At 40.8% G+C, this 20,655-nt stretch overlaps 1 protein-coding gene across 1 annotated transcript in view; it reads right to left on the bottom strand.

The window, feature by feature from the left end:
* Positions 1–20,655, bottom strand: part of LOC143300337 (FH1/FH2 domain-containing protein 3-like) — a 120,193-nt gene that overhangs the window by 37,133 nt on the left and 62,405 nt on the right. The window contains exons 13-21 of the mRNA XM_076613938.1: positions 18,197–18,264; positions 16,252–16,357; positions 14,759–14,853; positions 13,482–13,688; positions 12,817–12,960; positions 11,524–11,585; positions 3,759–3,914; positions 2,775–2,845; positions 1,159–1,308 (exon numbers count right to left, since the gene is read on the bottom strand). Coding sequence (XP_076470053.1) covers positions 1,159–1,308; positions 2,775–2,845; positions 3,759–3,914; positions 11,524–11,585; positions 12,817–12,960; positions 13,482–13,688; positions 14,759–14,853; positions 16,252–16,357; positions 18,197–18,264 — 1,059 coding nt within the window. The remainder of the gene's footprint in view (positions 1–1,158; positions 1,309–2,774; positions 2,846–3,758; positions 3,915–11,523; positions 11,586–12,816; positions 12,961–13,481; positions 13,689–14,758; positions 14,854–16,251; positions 16,358–18,196; positions 18,265–20,655) is intronic.

Raw genomic sequence — 20,655 nt, 5'->3', positions numbered from 1 at the left:
TTACCACGACCTGTACTTTAAACCTGACTTATAATGGCTACAAATAATACACGAGAAGAGAAGACTGATGTAGCCTTTATCTGTCTGTCCCTGTTTGCATTTCGTGTACATAGGCATCACATTGTTTAAAACAGGATGAAAGAAACAAGAACAAAACAGTATAGAGAGATATCTCGAATCAGTTACATTCATAGCCACTACAACGGAACTGTTATCATTCTCTTGTGTGCGCTTCACCCGTGAAAATCAAATTGGGAATCTCTAAAATGCTGTAAGTGGAAACTTCACGGCAATCAAAGCCCAGTATTTTATCGCACTAACACACAGGGCTTCTACAACATTCGCATCCTGAGAATCAATAGCATTCAGATACAAAAAATCTATTGTCACAGAATATCTGGTGTAGCAATCAGAAAAGGACATTTACATAATTCATGGTACATGTTAACAGCACTCATTCAGCGAAATTCTGCAGAACTCACACGATACTAGAAATGTTTAGCACTCAGAGAGAAGAGAAGTGGAACTTTTAGCACTCATAAACTGGAAATCGTGGTGCTAGGGAAATAACGAACATAATAAGCATTCCTGGAATGGGCAATTCCGGTTTGGAACAATTGTATGTGGCACTCAAATCGATGGCACACGACAGTGTGAGATAGTAGATATTTAGTGTCAGTTTTTTTAAGTGGAAATCAATAGCATTCACGAAGATGTCGGGATTTAATTTCAAGAACTTAGAATTCTGCGGCAACTGGATAACAGAGGTGCAAAGAACTCCACAAGGATGTACATGGCACTCAGTTTACAGGATTCAGTAGCAATAAGGCAAACGAAGAAGTCTACGGCACTCATATACAAAAGCACCCCGTGAAAAAAAGAAAAAAAGAAAAAAAAAGAGGAAAATCATAGCACTCAGGAAGTGAACTGTGTACTGCACTCAAACAGCAAAAAAAGTCAAAGCAACCAAACAGCAAAAATGTCTAAGCACTCACAGGGTAGCGGACAATCTTTCAGCACTCAAATCGCAAATGAAAAAAAAAACACTTGGAAAGAAGAAGAAAATAAAAAAGATTGAGAATGAAGTGAAGTGCAAAGTCGGCAACGCTAAGAAAAGAACACACGGGGAACCTGCTCAAAGCTAAACCACGAGTTTACCCCGTTCACAGAGAAGGGACATTTCCTCTTCTGTGCATGTGTTATAATCCTTCTCCTCCTCTTCCTCCTCCTCACGGGCAGTGGAACTGCCAGAGTCTCCTTCCAAAGTGCCCTCTGAGAGGCTTTCTTCCTCCAGGATGTCACTAAATCCTGAGGCAAGTCAATCTCAACCGTCATACACGAAAATACTAGCATGTTTTTTTGTTGTTGTTAATGCGTAAACTTACACTGACTTTGGAGAACTTTACGGTAACACATTACATGAGGGATTTCTTATTGTTTTGTTAAACATAGAAGGCACGGCACGAAAATAGTAAGTTTTTTGATGTGTAAAAAAAAATCACTCACTTTGGAGAACTTCATGGTGATACATTAGATGAAGAGATTTCCTATTGCTTTGTTAAACATAAAACAAACAATGTTCAGTTCAGCACAGAGCACGTAGAAAAAGCAAAAGAAGGAAAGACACATATAAAGAAAAGAAAGCAAGGTAGAAAAAAACAAAAGAAGGAAAGACACATATAAAGAAAAGAAAGCAAGGTAGAAAAAAACAAAAGAAGGAAAGACACATATAAAGAAAAGAAAGCAAGGTAAAAAAAAAAACGGAAAGAGAAAACAAAACCCAAAAAATCAATTAATAAAGACTTAACAAAAGAACAAAGAAAGATCTGAATGAAAGAAAGATGATACAGGAAAACAAAAACTAAACAAAACGAAGCCAAAAAAACAGAAACAACGACAAAAAAACAACAACAAAGTGATAAATTTCGGAAAACACAAGTCTCTTTTCTTTGCTAAAATTGGACGCCAAATTTCGAAGAGGTAGATGCAGTTTCACCCAGTGGAATTTTCATTTAAACCATTCCAGTCAATGTTTGTATGGCTTCTCCCTCTGCTAGCTGAAGCTTTCCAACATGACCGTTTGCCAAACAAATATCGGTCATTAAAAAAGGGAAAGAAAATGCAACGCACTAACAAAATCGGCGATTACAAATCGAGGAAGTGATAAAATCACAATCCATGCACACATTAACATCATTCAAAAGCAGTCTGACATAAAAGAAGCCAGCAAATTCAGCAGCAAATTAATCATTTGACAAAATCAAATTCTGAAGGGGAGTGGGGATTTTTACTGAATGGTAGAACAAACACAGTTTAGTTCCAAACATTAACCCAATTTAATACCACTATCAAGTATGTGCCCTTTTTGAAGGCATAAGAAAATGATGATTATGGGCGCAGAAATTTGATTTTGCGATTCAGAATCTGCTCAACGAATTTGAAATTCATGCAATAATTACATTTATTTGTGTGCATTGTGAAACTCGGCAACTATTTACAAATCAGAAAATTATATTGCACGTTATATACTGATTTTGCTTTGATTTTTTCCATTAATTTTTGTAGATTGTTTAGGTAGTTCCGTTTACAAGAGTGCGCGCGCTTGCATGTGTGTCTGCGTGAGTGTATGTGAGCGCGCGTGTGTACATGTGCCTGTGCGTGGGTGTTTGTTGAGAAGATAACAGAAGAGAGAGAGGATTGCTCTTTTTAAACTGTAGCAAGAGAAGAAAAGATCCCAAGGACTGGGACTGTTCAGTGAAAACGTGCACACTCACGGTTCATGCTTCCTGGCATGGAGCGTCGGCCTTTCTGGAACACCTGTTCCTCGTCTGGAAGGGTGGAGTTTCTGAGAAGAACAAGTAGTAGGAGGAGGAGAAGAAGAAGGTGGTGAAGGAGGCGGCGTGAAGAACATGGAGGAGGAAGGGGAGAAGAAGAAGAAGAAAAAACATCAGCATTAACACTAAGCATCATCTGTCTATTTCATGCATAAGTCATTCAATCAAAACATGAATAGTCGTTTTTTCTGCACTGAAACATGAGGAACTATGCGATTTAAATAGATGTCAAAATTTTATCTAAAATGAACTTGCATAATTAAAATTTCTCAAAACATGTTTAATTACCATCGAGTTTTATCTTTGGTTTCAAAAATTAATGAACCTGGGAATTATTCTTTGTTTTGAATACCTATAATTATAGTCTAAATGAAAAATATATCAAATTCTGTAAGGAAGGTGCAACAAATCGCACTCAACTTATTGTGTTAACTGATTCGGGTTACGTCGTTGGTACAGGTCTAACACAGTCAGTCAGTCAAGCACACACACACACACACACACACACACACACACACACACACACAAACAAACCAGACAGGCAATCAGATAAATGAGGACAGTTGCATGAACACTTTACATATTCAAGACACACACAAAACAGACAGGCAATCAGATAAATGAGGACAGTTGCATGAACACTTTACATATTCAAGACACACACAAAACAGACAGGCAATCAGATAAATGAGGACAGTTGCAGGAACATTTTACATATTCAAGACACACACAAAACAGACGAATATTTTGATTTATACACTGGTGCCAGAGATACTGTATTGCGAGTGGACCCTACTGTGTTGAAACAATTTTCTTAAAAACACACACATATACACACCACACCACACGCACAGACACACACAGACACACGTACACACACACAAACGCACACACACAAAAACAACAAAATCCTTGTTTCCTTACTCAATGTGTTTCTGCCGTCGTCGTTGTAGTTGTTCGGCCGGGGATTCCTCCTGAGGTCGAGGCAAGACTGGGGCACTCTGTGTCTTGTTCAACTTGGCCTTCACGTAGCGTTTGCTTTTCCGTACCTCCCCTTCGCTCTTTATTCTGGGCATCCGTCTGAATAAAAACACGTACACACACTGGTGAGGCAATTCACGTCTCCAACTGTTGGATTAACATGCACACACAAACACGTACACACACTGGTGAGGCAATTCACGTCTCCAACTGTTGGATTAACAGGCACACACAAACACATACACACACTGGTGAGGCAATTCACGTCTCCAACTGTTGGATTAACATGCACACACAAACACGTACACACACTGGTGAGGCAATTCACGTCTCCAACTGTTGGATTAACATGCACACACAAACACGTACACACACTGGTGAGGCAATTCACGTCTCCAACTGTTGGATTAACAGGCACACACAAACACGTACACACACTGGTGAGGCAATTCACGTCTCCAACTGTTGGATTAACAGGCACACACAAACACATACACACACTGGTGAGGCAATTCACGTCTCCAACTGTTGGATTAACAGGCACACACAAACACGTACACAGTAGTATAAGAGATGGGGGTTCTATATACAACTTTTTTGGGCGTATTAGCTTGTGTTAAGGCCCTCAAGCATAAAAAAAATTTAACCAAAACCTGTGTATATTGGAGTAATATGACCCTCAAGCATAAAAAAAAATATATAGTTAAAACAAGTTATATGTGTATGGAGAGCCAAATCACAAGATAAAAAAAAAAAAAATGATGGTTGGATATGGGGGAGCGAAACGGTCATGGGGGTTCTATATACAACCGACCCCAGCCCAAAACCGCGCAATACCGCCCTCAAGCATAAAAAAAAAAAAATCTAGTTAAAACCAGTTATAACCAGTTATGTGTATGGGGAGCGAAACGGTCACCCCGTTCCCCGTGTGTGTGTGCTGGCAAGCGACCGCACGGCGTGTGTAGTGGGAACGGGAGAGTGGTCCCGCGCACAGCCTGCCTCCGCGTATCTTCCCACCCGCGCGCGAAGATTGTGATCACCCTATTAGAGAAAAGATTATATTGTATATATAGAAAAAATAATGCCTTTTCCACATAACATTTGTGAGTACCCCCAAGTTAACTAGAGCGGGAAAAAAGTTAGGGTGAATTGATTTTCGGCGAGTTCCACTGCACAAAGTCTGGACCACAGCCAATTTTTTTTTTCCACCAATATTGGAACATAGCCAATTTCTTCCACGAGCGTCGACCAATTTTTTTTCTGGCACGATGCCAACAAATTTCCATTTGAACAAAAGGATTTCTATTGTATATAGACGAAAATAGTTTGGGCGAAAACATATATGGAAGAAATGTACAGTGCAACCTACAAGAACATGGGCATTCGATGTGCCAAAAATGTAGCAATCCATCTATTGCTAGAAAATACCTACGAGAACAATCTCGTGCCAGATATTTCCAATGTGGACTATCTAGCAAACAACAAAGGTAGAACAACCCTACAACCTCTAGAAGGTCTTCCAACTTTTGTAGACGATTTGTATGTATATGGCTATTTGCGACAAAAAGAGTGTATGTATGTCGGTGGAAAATTGCTGTGTGGCAACGACGGATCCGCAAAAAGAATTGTATCTAGAATTTCGACTGCAATATGTGGACTTGTGGAAAAACAAAGTATACAAACTGCCATATCGCAGACAATATCTATGCAGGCAGACTCCAAATCTAGCACAATACGCAGTACAGTACAAAGAATAGAAAAAGACACGAATGCAAAAGCAAGAAAACGTTGGGAGACTATATATGCAAACGAAAAGCCATATGGTATATTTGTTGCAAAAATTGATGTGTCCGAAATTGCAATACAAGACCTACACAAAATATTGCCAATGCTAGAAGAACAGCTGCTAGGACATGGGTATGGTATATATTCTATAGACTATACAAGAGATTTTTCTGGTACACTCGATAGACAAACACTAGTAGACTATCTTGTAGAAGAACTAGACTATAGAGGACAAGGCGACTTTGCAAGTGCTATTGCTTGCGATGCACCAACAATACTAGACAATACAGATAGTGTTGGCAAACAATGCTATACAAATGCTTCGCACTTTCCTAGGATGTATTGCAATTGCTTCGCACTTTCCTAGGATGTATTGCAATTGCATAGCATTTGTATAGCATTGTATAGCATTTGTATAGCATTTGTATAGCATTGCACAGCACTTTCCTAGGATGTATTGCAATTGCATAGCATTTTCCTAGTTTTTCCAGGAATCCTGGTATTTCCTAGTCTTTTGGACAAATGTGGGTAGGAAAATATAGGAATATGCCACGGAAGAAAGATTTGTCGCACGAAGAAATAGAAGAAATAGAATCTCTGCATGGCAGAATGTCTGCAGAGGATGCCAAAAAGAAATTTGGTATTGGTACAAATAGATTGTACAAAATATGGCGAGAGGCAAAGAACAAAAATGTTTTGCCTGTAGTACCGGAAAATACAAACAAGGATACAGACAGTGTTCTGCCTGTAGTGCAGGACAATGCAGAAAAGAAAAGCATAGACGATTTGTACAAACTGTTGCAAAATATAGATACTGGCATAGAACAAAACAATATTCTACTACAAGAAAGCAAAGATATGTCCATAGAAATACTATCTTTGTTGGATGTAGAGGAAGAGGACAACATTGTAGAACAAATACGAGAAGACGTAGTGGAAGAGTCCAAATCTTTGTTGGAACAGATACAAAATAGCGTTTGTGTATACAACACTGCATGCTATATTCTACCAATTGCACTTGCAGTTGGTTCTATATTGTACAAAACATGGAAAGCTACAAAGAAAAATGGTGTTTGGAACATACCCGAAGAAGATCGACAATTTGTCCATCTCCCAAAGAAGACATCTGGAGATATTGCCAAAGAAACAATCCCAACAAAGTCTAGAAACCCTTTCGAAATGGAATAGGATAGCATAGAGTCTATTGTGTGCAATTCGTGGATGTAGTATATTTTTCTATTTGTATATTGTATATATTGTATATATAGGACAATGCCAATAGTATTTGATCCACCTTGTTCTCCAAGATTCGACTTCGAAGAGTTTTCGAAAGCAAAAAAAGAGTATACAGACAGTATACAATTCTCTCCAGCCGATATGGATAGAAAGGTAGTAGAACTAGCAAAAACACATACAGATCCTGTTCCTCGTATATTGGGAGAATGTCCTAGAAAGAAAAAAGAGAAACTTCTCGCTGTTGCCTATTGTGGCGAACCATATCTCTGCTACCAGTGTGGCCGTATATTCTAGTTTTCTTCGATAGATGCTACTATATAGAATAGTCTATCTTTCTTTTTTTGTGGATTTGTCTTCTCTCCTCCTACTCTACACAACATTGGTTGTTTCGTCTTTTCCAGCATTTCTCTGCCACCATACCGTTCTATCTCTTTTTCGAGAAAATAGCCGTGTACTGGCATTTCTATGTCTGTAGATGGAATACCATTGTGGTCTGTTGGAACAATGTACAAGATATACTTCTCTTTTTTGCGATATTCGCCTTCAGCATACTTTCTACAAATATATTGTCCTGGTTCTATTTCTAGTATTTTTTTCCACTCTGTACAAAGTGGTAGACTTGTACTACCTAGGGTCGATTTGGTCTCTATTTCCTTCTTCTCCAGTTGTTGTACAAAACATGGAAAGCTACAAAGAAGCGTGTATTGTACGATTGTTGCAGCTACATACCCGAAGAAGATCGACAATTTGTCCATCCTGCAAAGAAGACACCTGGAGAAATTCCAACAACGTCTAGAAACTATTTCGAAATGGAATAGGAGAGCATAGAATCTATTGTACTATTTGTCTGCAATTCGTGGGTGTAGTATGTTTTGTATTGGGATATTTTTCTATTTGTATATATTGTATATATTGTATATATAGAAAATGCCTATCCTATTCGATCCACCACACTTTCCACACTTCGACTTCGAAGAATTTGCAAAAGAAGAACAGCGCTACAACAATAGTGCACAAAAAATGTGTTTCTCCACAGAAAACGATGGAGAAATAGAACAATATGCTGCAGAGCATGTAGATCCAGCACCACACATTCTTGGAAAATACAACAAGAAACGATATGCAGTTGCATATTGTGGGAAATACTATGTTTGTCTGCCAGGTGGAAGAATATGCTAGTCTGTACAATCTTCGCAGGTTGTTGCCACAATAGATACTATTCTATCTTTTTTGCGTTGTGGAGTTGTTTTTTCTACTCCAATATAGCACAGTAGTGGACTTTTTGTTTTGTATAGTGTTCCACCAATGCGTTCTATTTCTTTCTCCAGGAAATGTCCATATACTGGATGTTCTTCGTCTGTAGTAGGTTCTCCGTCGTCTCCTTTGGGGACTAGAAATAGTACAGTTCGGTTGTTTCCTCTGTACATTGTAGTTGCATATTTTTTGCAAATGTAGGTACCAGGTGGCATGTCTAGTGTTCGTATTTGTTGCTTCGAATTTGGTGCAACTGTTTCCTGTAGTTCTCGTTTTGTATCTATTTCTAGTTTGTCGTATTCTTTCTCTAGTGCTATTTCTTGTAGAGATGGAAGTTCTACAAGGTCGGGTGCTACTACAACGTCTATAGGATTCCAACGTATAGTCTCTTTGTCTTTGTAGAACTCTTTGGCTGGTTGTATACGAATATCTAGTCCATTTCTACTTTTTTCTAGTTTGCTGTTGTATTGGATAGGTCTACAAAATCCTATTTCCCATGCCTCTCTTGGAAACCAACACAGCTCTCTTTCGAATTTGTCTTTTTTCTTTTCCACATACTTTTCTGCAGCAGACAACAACTTTTGTAGTCCATTGGTCGACCATACAGCAACAACGTCTTCTGTATCTTTTGCTCCAAGTACTATTCTATAGTATTCTCTATTTGTCTTGTCTTTTTGCAACCTATAGCCGAGTATGGACCATATTCTATCTTTGTCTGCTATATTTGCCACTTTTTTGGTTTCTTGTTTGGAAAGGATTGTTTCTACAACTTCTCGAACACTATTCGAAATAGCAAGGAGTCTCTCGTTTTCTAGTATATACTCTTGTATTTGTTCCAGCTCTTGTTTTCTATGTTCTATATTCTGTTGGTATTCTATTTGCTTTTGTTCTAGATAGTTCCATGCATCTTTTTTCCAATTTTCTACTGCCATACACTCTTCTATGTCTTGTAGTCTTTTTTCTCGATTTCGGGTGGATAGAGTGGAGAACTCTCTGCTGTGTGGAACTTCCACAACACTGTATGCAGATTTCTCTTTTCCAATAGTACTACATTTGTGTGTACGCCATTCCCATTCTACTATATTTGTTGGTGGAAGAAGAATATATGGACTTGGTGCATCTTTGTGTATTTGTACTGGTCTCCTACATGCTGCTAGTATTGTTTTTGCATTTTTTGTGTAGCAACGTAGTTTGGTGTATTGTATACCATCGTTGTCTGCAGCTAGAATATCGATGTGGAAGATAGGACAATTGCGAAATCCAAAATCGCATATAGCCCATTCTACAGCGATATTCCATTTTTTGTCGTCTTCCACTGTTGCGGCTGTTGGAGATACACGAATGCCAGATATTCTCTTTGTTCTAGTATGTGCATACCAACATACATATATTGTGGAATTTGGTCTATCGCCAAGAACAAAACAACGATCTAGAACGCTTGCAATATTCTGCCATTGTTGGGTTGCTGGTTGTTCTACAAACAGTTGTCTATCTTGTGGCGAAACTATCTCCAATACGTTTTCCACTAGTTCGTCTCCTTTTTCTGGAGTACGATTGCTACAAGCATACAAAGATACTTCTATTCTAGTGCAGCCTCTCTTTTGTACATCTGGATGCAAGAATGTTTTTCGAAGATGCTCGTTTGGACAGTCTACATAGTCTGCTAGATGTCCACCAAATTGTTCTCGTACTTCTCCTGCCTCGAAATTGGATACTATTTTGTTGTATAGTTTTGTTCGCATTGTATAGCCATTGTGTTTGGATATCCATGTACATACATGTTTGCCAACACTATCTGTATTGTCTAGTATTGTTGGTGCATCGCAAGCAATAGCACTTGCAAAGTCGCCTTGTCCTCTATAGTCTAGTTCTTCTACAAGATAGTCTACTAGTGTTTGTCTATCGAGTGTACCAGAAAAATCTCTTGTATAGTCTATAGAATATATACCATACCCATGTCCTAGCAGCTGTTCTTCTAGCATTGGCAATATTTTGTGTAGGTCTTGTATTGCAATTTCGGACACATCAATTTTTGCAACAAATATACCATATGGCTTTTCGTTTGCATATATAGTCTCCCAACGTTTTCTTGCTTTTGCATTCGTGTCTTTTTCTATTCTTTGTACTGTACTGCGTATTGTGCTAGATTTGGAGTCTGCCTGCATAGATATTGTCTGCGATATGGCAGTTTGTATACTTTGTTTTTCCACAAGTCCACATATTGCAGTCGAAATTCTAGATACAATTCTTTTTGCGGATCCGTCGTTGCCACACAGCAATTTTCCACCGACATACATACACTCTTTTTGTCGCAAATAGCCATATACATACAAATCGTCTACAAAAGTTGGAAGACCTTCTAGAGGTTGTAGGGTTGTTCTACCTTTGTTGTTTGCTAGATAGTCCACATTGGAAATATCTGGCACGAGATTGTTCTCGTAGGTATTTTCTAGCAATAGATGGATTGCTACATTTTTGGCACATCGAATGCCCATGTTCTTGTAGGTTGCACTGTACATTTCTTCCATATATGTTTTCGCCCAAACCATTTTCGTCTATATACAATAGAAATCCTTTTGTTCAAATGAAAATTTGTTGACATCGTGCCAGAAAAAAAAAAATTGGTCGACGCTCGTGGAAGAAATTGGCTATGTTCCAATATTGGTGGGGAAAAAAAAAATTGGCTTTGTGCAGTGGAACTCGCCGAAAATCAATTCACCCTAACTTTTTTTCCGCTCTAGTTAAGATGGTAAACCATCCAAAAAAAGCAAACTATGTGAACGGTTGATCCAACCTCCTCTCTTACACACACTGGTGAGGCAATTCACGTCTCCAACTGTTGGATTAACAGGCACACACAAACACATACACACACTGGTGAGGCAATTCACGTCTCCAACTGTTGGATTAACATGCACACACAAACACATACACACACTGGTGAGGCAATTCACGTCTCCAACTGTTGGATTAACAGGCACACACAAACACGTACACACACTGGTGAGGCAATTCACGTCTCCAACTGTTGGATTAACAGGCACACACAAACACGTACACACACTGGTGAGGCAATTCACGTCTCCAACTGTTGGATTAACAGGCACACACAAACACGTACACACACTGGTGAGGCAATTCACGTCTCCAACTGTTGGATTAACAGGCACACACAAACACATACACACACTGGTGAGGCAATTCACGTCTCCAACTGTTGGATTAACATGCACACACAAACACGTACACACACTGGTGAGGCAATTCACGTCTCCAACTGTTGGATTAACAGGCACACACAAACACGTACACACACTGGTGAGGCAATTCACGTCTCCAACTGTTGGATTAACAGGCACACACAAACACATACACACACACACTCTCTCTCTCAGATATAAATTTACAGTAAAAAAAAAAAAAAAAAGGTTACCTTAGGTTTTCCAGCTGTGGTATTTCGGAGAGCTCATCGCCATCTTCGTGTTTCAAGGCACACTGAGAAATAAATAAACAGTACATGTGAATATCTCTGGGTGCATTTGCCTAATCAAACCAGTCAGATCTGAAGTAGCACTTTGAATACACAGGACATAAAACCACCAACAAAGACGATTGATAAAATCACAAAACAGAATCAACCAAACAATTAGACAGAATGAATCTGAACCAACCCAATATCACAGATGCAAATTACGTGACGCAAATCAAACTAATCAACCCTCATCCTGGTGGAACAAACGTGGATGCCATAAAATCGCGTTGTCAGACCCGCAAAAATACAATGGTCAATCGAAAGGCTTAAAATACTTTGCGTTGAACTGTATCAAAATAAACCAATCAAACCTGACAAGATTGAATGTTACTCACATGACACAAAATCAGAACTAATCAATTTTTAATGTCGTAGAATTTTTAATCCACTGGTGCAAAAACCAACCAATCAAAACCTCACAGACTTGGAACCAGTGAATGGCACAACAACAAAAATGACTCCACCGTAATGATTTGTGTGTGATGGTGCAGCAGTGGCGACAAGGTGCAATGACGAGCCTTTGGATGCACATTCGGGTTAAGTGTGTATTGGACTGCACTGCATTGCACTGCAATGCATAGCATTGTACTGTAATGCATTGTATTGCGTTGGGTTGTGTTGTATTGTTTCATATTGTGTTGTATTGTATTGTACTGCATTGTAGTGCATTGCATTGCACTGTATTGTATCATATCGTATCGTATTGTATCGTATTGTATTGTATTCCTATCCTATCGTATCGTATCGTGTCGTGTCGCATTGCACTGCATAGCATTGTACTGTATTGTACCGCATTATATTGCATTGTGTCTTTGTATTGTTACATATTGCATTGAGTCGTTTTGTACCATATCATATTGCATCGTGTTGTATTGCACCACAATTTATTGTATTGCATTGTACTGTATTGCACTGTACTGTTCTGCATCGTATTGTCTCATATTGTTAACTTATCGTATTGTATTGCATAGCATTGCATCGTATCGTATCATACCGTACCGTATTATATCGCATTGCATCATATCATATCGCATCGTAATGTATCGCATCGTAATGTATCGCATCATATCATATCGCATCGTAATGTATCGCATCGTATCGTATCGCATTGTAATGTATCGCATCGTATCGTATCGTATCGTACCGTATTATATCGCATTGCATCATATCGTATCGCATCGTATCGTATCGTACCTCATAGATGTGGAACTGTGTGAGGAGATCGAGGTCGGCCCCCTGCCGGTCCATGTGTCTGCGGGTGATCCTCTCCAGCCCCTGCTCCTCCAGACAGTCCGTCACGTCGTAGAACGTGTCTTGGTCCCCCACCGCGTTCAGCACCTGCAGGCAGGAAACACAGGTTTGTAGAACGTAGTCATCCCCTCTTGACAAATACTGGAGATAGGTACAGCACTTCTGGGTTTTAGTATCGATTAAAACGGAAAGGCGTGAAACTGAACCATGCACAAGCCGCATATGCACACACACAGACACACACACGCACACAAACGCATTCGCTCACTCACATGCGCACGTAGGTGCCCCCCCCCTCCCCAACCCCCCATCCCAGGAGTTCCCCCCCCCCCACCCCCCGACCACTCTCCGAAACTAATATCATTTAGTGAAAAGGCGTTAACCTTAAGAACGAACACACGAACGAACAAATACACACACACACACACACACACACACACACGACACATGTAATGTCTAACTAATGTCATTCAAAGCGAAAAGACTTTAAATCAAAGAACGAACACACACACTCTCTCTCTCTCTGCTCCTCCTTCCCCCAGACCCCCCCCCCTCCTCGCGGCCTTGCAGACCACCCAACACACGCCCACCTACATCCCAACACCCACCTTATTAACCAGCGTCATGGCGTAGACCAGCAGCTCAGTGTCGGAACCGTCCTTCTCACAAAGGATGGTCATGACGTTGGCCCAAGGTTTCAGGCCCCGCCTGGCGTCCACAGTGTTGAGAGCTCGCAGCAGGAGTAGGGCGTTCGATTCCGCGTACTCCACAAACACCAGCAGCAGTTTGAGAGCCGTCTTCACTACAAGCCGACCCTGTTGTTAAAAAAAAATCATCGATCAGAATAATATAATATAAAAAAACAACAACAATATAACATAATGCTCACAGGTCACCGTGGCGAAGTGGTTAGCGTTTCGGACTGACGACTAAAAGGAAGCAGGTTCGATTCCCATGGATTATACATGGTAGTGTTTTCTTTTCCGGCCACATATCGGCTCCAATTCAGAGCAGAATGTGTTATGGGCTCAAATCGGAAGACTGGGACTATGCATTCGAGGGTTATCTACTTCACGGATGCGTCTTTGGAGTACTGCTCACCACTGCAGGTATTTGTATTTCTAAGCCTGGTGACTTCGGGATATATCATAAGAGTACAGCCTTGTCATGTACACAGAGAGAGAGAGAGAGAGAGAGAGACTCAAAATGGACTATTCTAAAAAGGCTAAGGCAGAGTAACTGAATATAATGAAAACACGATATTACACCATATATGAAATATAACAGCAATCCAAAACGTAGGGAGAGAGACACACACAGACAGACAGACAGAGAGAGACTTGAAACTTGAAATCTGTTATTGTCGTTGTTTTTTGGCAAGTGCATAACATCAATCATGAGAGAGACATGAAAGACAGACAGACAGACGGACGGACGGACAGACAGACAGACAGACAGACAGACAGACAGACAGACAGACAGACAGACAGACAGACAGACAGACAGACAGACGGACGGACGGACGGACGGACGGACGGACGGACGGACGGACGGACGGACGGACGGACGGACGGACGGACGGACGGACGGACGGACGACGACGGACGGACGGACGGACGGACGGACGGACGGACGGACGGACGGACGGACGGACGGACGGACGGACGGACGGACGGACGGACGGACGGACGGACGGACGGACGGACGGACGGACGGACGGACGGACGACAGACAGACGGACGGACGGACGGACGGACGGACGGACGGACGGACGGACGGACAGACAGACAGACAGACAGACAGACAGACAGACAGACAGACGGACGGACGGACGGACAGACAGACAGACAGACAGACTGACAGACAGACAGACAGACAGACCGACCTTGGAGACGAGCAGCGTGTAGAGCCACTGTACGGTAGCATTGTGTCTGACCACCCCCTCCATGCCGTCCACGTACAGCATCACCTGTCCCAGAGCTGTCCACAGCACAGCCACACCAGTGATTAGTCAGGGTATCATCATCATCATCATCATCATCATCATCATCATCATCATCTTTTTGACATATCCTTTTAGTAATGTGAATAATTTCTTTTAGTAATCTGATGGTCACGCGTTCGAATCCGGATATGCATAATTTATCAAAAGTGTTGTTTTTTTTCTCCAGCATATGCACGTACAAGTCTGCGAATGCCTTGGAAACCCTTTCGTGACACAAACAGAAAATCATCTACACATGTTAAAGATCCCGCATGCTGTGGCAGCGTTCAAACAGGAAATGTCCGACATACACTGCCGCTCAATTCCAATCTCTCCCTCAAAAAAAAACAACAACAAAAAACGAAGTATGATTGGGTGAAAACGGTAGTACATGTACGAATGAACTCATATGGAAAAAAATGACTGAGTAGTGCAGCCCAGAACACAAACGAAGAATATGACAGTATCAATACAATAAGCAAACGAGGCGAAATTCTTGACATCATACTTATCAATGTTGTTGTTCGTACACAGTGCAATTTAAAATAATAAAAAAAAGGCCAGGGATAATACACAATGTGCGTCAGACGCATTGAAAGTGTTTCACAAGAGTTGTAATTTAAGTTATTTTATCATCGTTGGTATGTATCAAAAATACACAAGTGAAAGGTATAATGCACAATGTAAGCATGATCGCAGAAACAGATTAGTGTCATACCATGACGGATTGGGGTGCTGCTGCTGTAAGCACGTGCTACAATAACAAACGTGTAAGAGATAATGTGCAATGCGCGTAGGGGGGCTATAGACAGAGAGTCATCAGATGGTGATGGTTGCTGCTGCCGCCGTTGCTGCATCCTGTTGCTATCAACACATATCACGATACTGAATGATGTTGTGTGTAGTTTACAGTGTAAACGGGACTGCTGTGGAGAGTGTGTGATCAGACCCTGGTGAGCTTTTGTTGCTTCTTTAGATAGCGGCGGGAGAGAATTACATGCAAACTGCAAACACAATGCCCAAGAGATAAAGACAAGAACCCCATCGGTCACAGAAGCACATATTCCAGAAGAAATGAGAGAGACGGTGGGAAAATAACTGGCTGTTTCAATGCGTTTAGCTGTCGGCATACTGCTGACTTGGCAGGATGGGAGTTGGGGAGGGGGGAGTGTACATAGAATGAACGACTGTCAACCAAATTCGAAGAAGAAACAAGATTTGCCAAATGACATCAGATCCACAAATAGGAGAGAGGAAGAGAGAAAGAGAGAGAGAGGGGCCAGGGGGAGACAGACAAACAGACAGACAGAAAGATACACAGAGAGAGAGACAGACGAAGAGGCAGAGAGAGAAAGAGAGAAAGAGACAGGCAGAAAGATACGCCCCCCACACACCTCTGAGGATGTAGTTCTGGTAGTTGTGGTCAGCCTCAGCTCCAACCTTGATGAGACAGTCCAGCCCGTCATTGTTGACGAACTCATGGACAAGGTCCTTGTCGTCCTGTTCATTAATTAACAGGGGTTCACCATGAACAAATACATAGCCATATAATTAATTAACAGGGGTTCACCATGAACAAATACATAGCCATATAATTAATTAACAGGGGTTCACCATGAACAAATACATAGCCATATAATTAATTAACAGGGGTTCACCATGAACAAATACATAGCCATATAATTAATTAACAGGGGTTCACCACGAACAAATATATAGCCATAAAAAGTAGGAAGCAATATGACAGTGACAACTCTGTAGTTATCTAAGTCTCCCTATAGTCTCCCTTTCATAGGCATGCTCAAGACGCTGAGCCTGTTGGGAAGGGAATGACTTATGTGGGTTTACTTTCACTTTCAAACCTATCGTTTATTGATGTACATGTCAGACAGGCTACAAATCAAATCTGTTGCACAGGCCAGTTCAAACACAAATATTACAAGAGAGGCAGAGCCTTCAAGACTCACTTGTGATACACTTTTTTTTTTTAAATCCAAGCTTTTTATGTATTGAGTATAATGCATTTACTGTTATATTTATATTTTTTATATTCTCTAAACTTGGCACTTTGATCTGATATTCGACTCAACAAAAGATCTGTGATTATTTTCATTTTTTGTTCAAACAGGAACTTCTTTTGCTAAGCATGAAAGTTTTGTTTATTGCAAACGTTTTGCTGCAGGCAGTAAAACAAGGGAAATTACTCTGCTGGGGGACTTAGTTTGCTTTAAACTGATCTTTCTCATCTTAAACATTACATTTTGAAATTATACTCAATACATAAAAAGCTTGGATGTTTTTTTTAAAAAGTGCATCATAAGTGAGTCTTGAAGGCCTTGCCTCTCTTGTTTCAAAATGTAATGTTTAAGATGAGAAAGATCAGTTTAAAGCAAATTAACTCCCCCTAGCATTACAGAGTAATTTCCCTTTTTTACTATCTGCACCAAAACGTTTGCAAAATAAATAAAACTTCCATGCTTAGCAAAAGAAGTTCCTGTTTGAACAAAAAATGATAATAATGACTGCTCTAGCTGTTGGGTCAGAATATCAGATCAAAGTGCCAAGTTTAGAGAATACAAAAAATATAAATATAACAGTAAATGCAGTTTGCATATAATTAGGCTTCATTCTTTATTTTTTTGTGCCCATCCCAGAGGCGGAATATTGTTTTAAACAAGATGACTGGAAAGAACTGAATTTTTCCTATTTTTATGCCAAATTTGGTGTCAACTGACAAAGTAGTTGCAGAGAAAATGTCAATGTTAAAGTTTACCACGGACACACAGACACACAGACACAGACACACACACACACACACAGACAACCGAACACCGGGTTAAAACATAGACTCACTTGTTTACACAAGTGAGTCAAAAATGAGAATCAGAAGGAAAAGGAATGAGACAATGAGAAAACAGTAGCGACGACGACAACATCAAAGAAGAAGCAGCAGCAAAAGGAATGGAGGAGAAAAAAGAAGAGGAGAAGGGGGCGGGGCGGGGGGGGCGGGGGGGGGGGGGGGGGGTGCGGAGGGGGTGTTGACACGATGAATACGATGACAACGAAGAAAAAAACCTGAAATGAAAAAAGGTCGAACCAGAAAAAAAAGTCACCAACGGTGAAATGCACGTCACCAGATATCATAATTATGTACATACAATGTGTCAACAATATAAAAAATTAAGCAAAACAAACAAAAACTTAGATTTCGAAACTTAATGTCAGAAAGAGAGAGAGTGAGAGCGAGCGAGCGAGAAAGCGAGAGAGAGAGAGAGAGAGAGACAGAGACAGAGACAGAGACAGAGGTGGGGGAAGGGGGGAAGAGAGACAGACCCATACCTGGAAAATTTGTTTGAGTGAAAACAGAGCTCTTCTCAGTTCTCTTCCAGAAGAGTTCAACAGCTTTTCTGCAGCACAGATAAAACACACAGACACACACACACGCGCGCGCGAATATTTATCGTTACAGAAAGAGAGACAGAGCGAGCGAGAGAGAGAGAGAGAGAGAGAGAGAGAGAGAGAGAGAGAGAGAGAGAGAGAGAGAGAGAGCGAGAGAGCGAGAGAGAGAGAGAGAGAGAGAGGCCGACACAGACCCACAAAGAGAGACGAAGCATATTCCATTGCACATCATGACGCGGTGCAAAAACATGATCATATTACCAAATAGCAACAGCAACAAACAAACAAAAACAAACAAACAAACAAACAAAACCGGTCTTGTCATCAAGAAACAAACTTAAGACATCGTAATTGATCACAGTTAAAATGCTTCAAATACATGTATTGACAAATTGTGAATGGTCTGTTCACGCCAAGAAGTCATGAGTGAAGCTAATCTAAGCTGACTGGGAAATCTATGGAAGAGAGAGAGATCGAGAGAGCCAGAGGGAGATAAAGGAGGGGGTGGGGGGGAGAAAGAGAGAGAGACATAGAGAGAGAGAGAGACAAAGAGAGAGGCGGGGGATACACACACACAGAGTGTCTACGGTCTGTTAACATTTGCCTGACGTTGACCTCGTCGCCAAAAATCACGTCAGTAATATATCGCCCCGAGGCAACATTCCCCGCTTTCACTTCACTGCACTGACTGTTTCTGCTCGACTTAACTCGGTCAGCAAACTAAAGACGTTTCCTTCCTCGGACGGGTGGGGAAAAAAACCAACAACATCAAAATCAAAACGGCCATCTACTACTACGTCAATCTGGTGACCTGACCCAGCCGGTGGCAGACTAACCCACTCCACCTTGCTAATCGCCACTATTGTTACTGACCCGTAACGCCGTTAAGGCTGAGAGAGACACACAGAGAGACAGACAGAGAGACAGAGAGACACAGACACAGACACAGAGACAGAGACACAGAGACAGACAGACAGACACAGACACAGAGAGACAGACACAGACAGAGAGACAGAAAGAAGAAAAGAAAGAAAAAGAGAAAGACAGACAGAAAGCGAGAAGGAAAGAAAGAATGAAAGAAGATGACGAAGAAAGAAAGAAAGAAGGAAAAAATGTACAATACGATGTCACGTTGGAACCAATCCAGTTTTCTACAAGGAGGGTTTGACCGTCTGTTTTGTTTATGCTTAGGTCAAGTGTGTCCCATTTTCCCCTCAGGTCTTAATTAAGGTGGTGTTTCTCCGGAGGACAGTAGAAAGAGCATTCACGAGTGCACACAAGAGGGATGGGTTAAAGGGGAAAGGGGGGGGGGATGAAAATGAAGAATCTAGTCACCAATCTCCGTTCTTCAGTGACTGCTTTGCAAGCAACATTGTTTGTCAACAAAGAAGCCCAGAGGTGGGAGGTAGGGGGCAGCAAAAACAGGGCACGGAACGAGTTGTTTCCCTTTGTGAAAAGCTCACCAGGCTTGTCAAAAATACACCGCCAACAACTGCCGGAAGGATCGAGAGAGAGGAAGAGAGACGCTTAATTTGGGAGGGGGGGATATAAGAGAGAGACAGAGACACAGAGTGAGAGAGAGAGAGAGAGAGAGAGAGAGAGAGAGAGAGAGAACGAACGAACGAAATTGTTTTAATGAACTTTGGCCATGGACCACAATTCAAAACCAGGGGACTGGGGGTGGGCATGGGAAGGGGTATTATAACACTTGAACAGATGACACAATATCATAATATTCATGGACTTGACATTAATTCTACTTAATTAGGTCTGAGTATATGATTTCTCCTTTTGATCGCATGGAAAATAAATTTTGATACATGGAAATTTCTCTGCTTGTTGTTTGATCGGAGAAGTGAACTAAGAGACATGTTTAAACAGTCTTGAAGAAATTTTGTCCGTAAATCATTATATATAGAACAAACAAACAACAAATGGTATTCATCTTCTAGTTCACCTTGGCAAAAAGGACAATGCTTTAAAACATCATTTTCAGTGTACCTATTAACATTGTTATTTAAAGGAAGCACATTAAATCGGGCCTGAGACAACGCCACTCTGAAACAATATTCATCAGCATTTGTTATGTATTTTTCTTTTTCAAATACAACTTTGAATGATCTGTAGCATGAATATCTGTCTCTATCACTAATAGTACCCGACCATTCTTGAATGAAGATATCTATAAGTCTTTGCTTGAAAGTAATAAGAAATCCTTTCACATCACCAACACCCTGTTGCAACCACACAAAATTAAAACCTGTTGTACATAATATTTCTCTAACTTGAGAAGCCCAACACTGTTTTCCATTTAAATCTAATCCAAGCAACATCTGATAAGCCATGTAAGGCAATCTATTTTGATCCATCTGTAGTATTCTCAACCAGTACCTTATAAC

Source organism: Babylonia areolata, chromosome 26 (genome assembly GCF_041734735.1).
Source record: "Babylonia areolata isolate BAREFJ2019XMU chromosome 26, ASM4173473v1, whole genome shotgun sequence".
In the NCBI taxonomy this organism is placed as follows: domain Eukaryota; kingdom Metazoa; phylum Mollusca; class Gastropoda; order Neogastropoda; family Buccinidae; genus Babylonia; species Babylonia areolata.
This window is presented reverse-complemented; position numbering and strand designations above follow the sequence as displayed.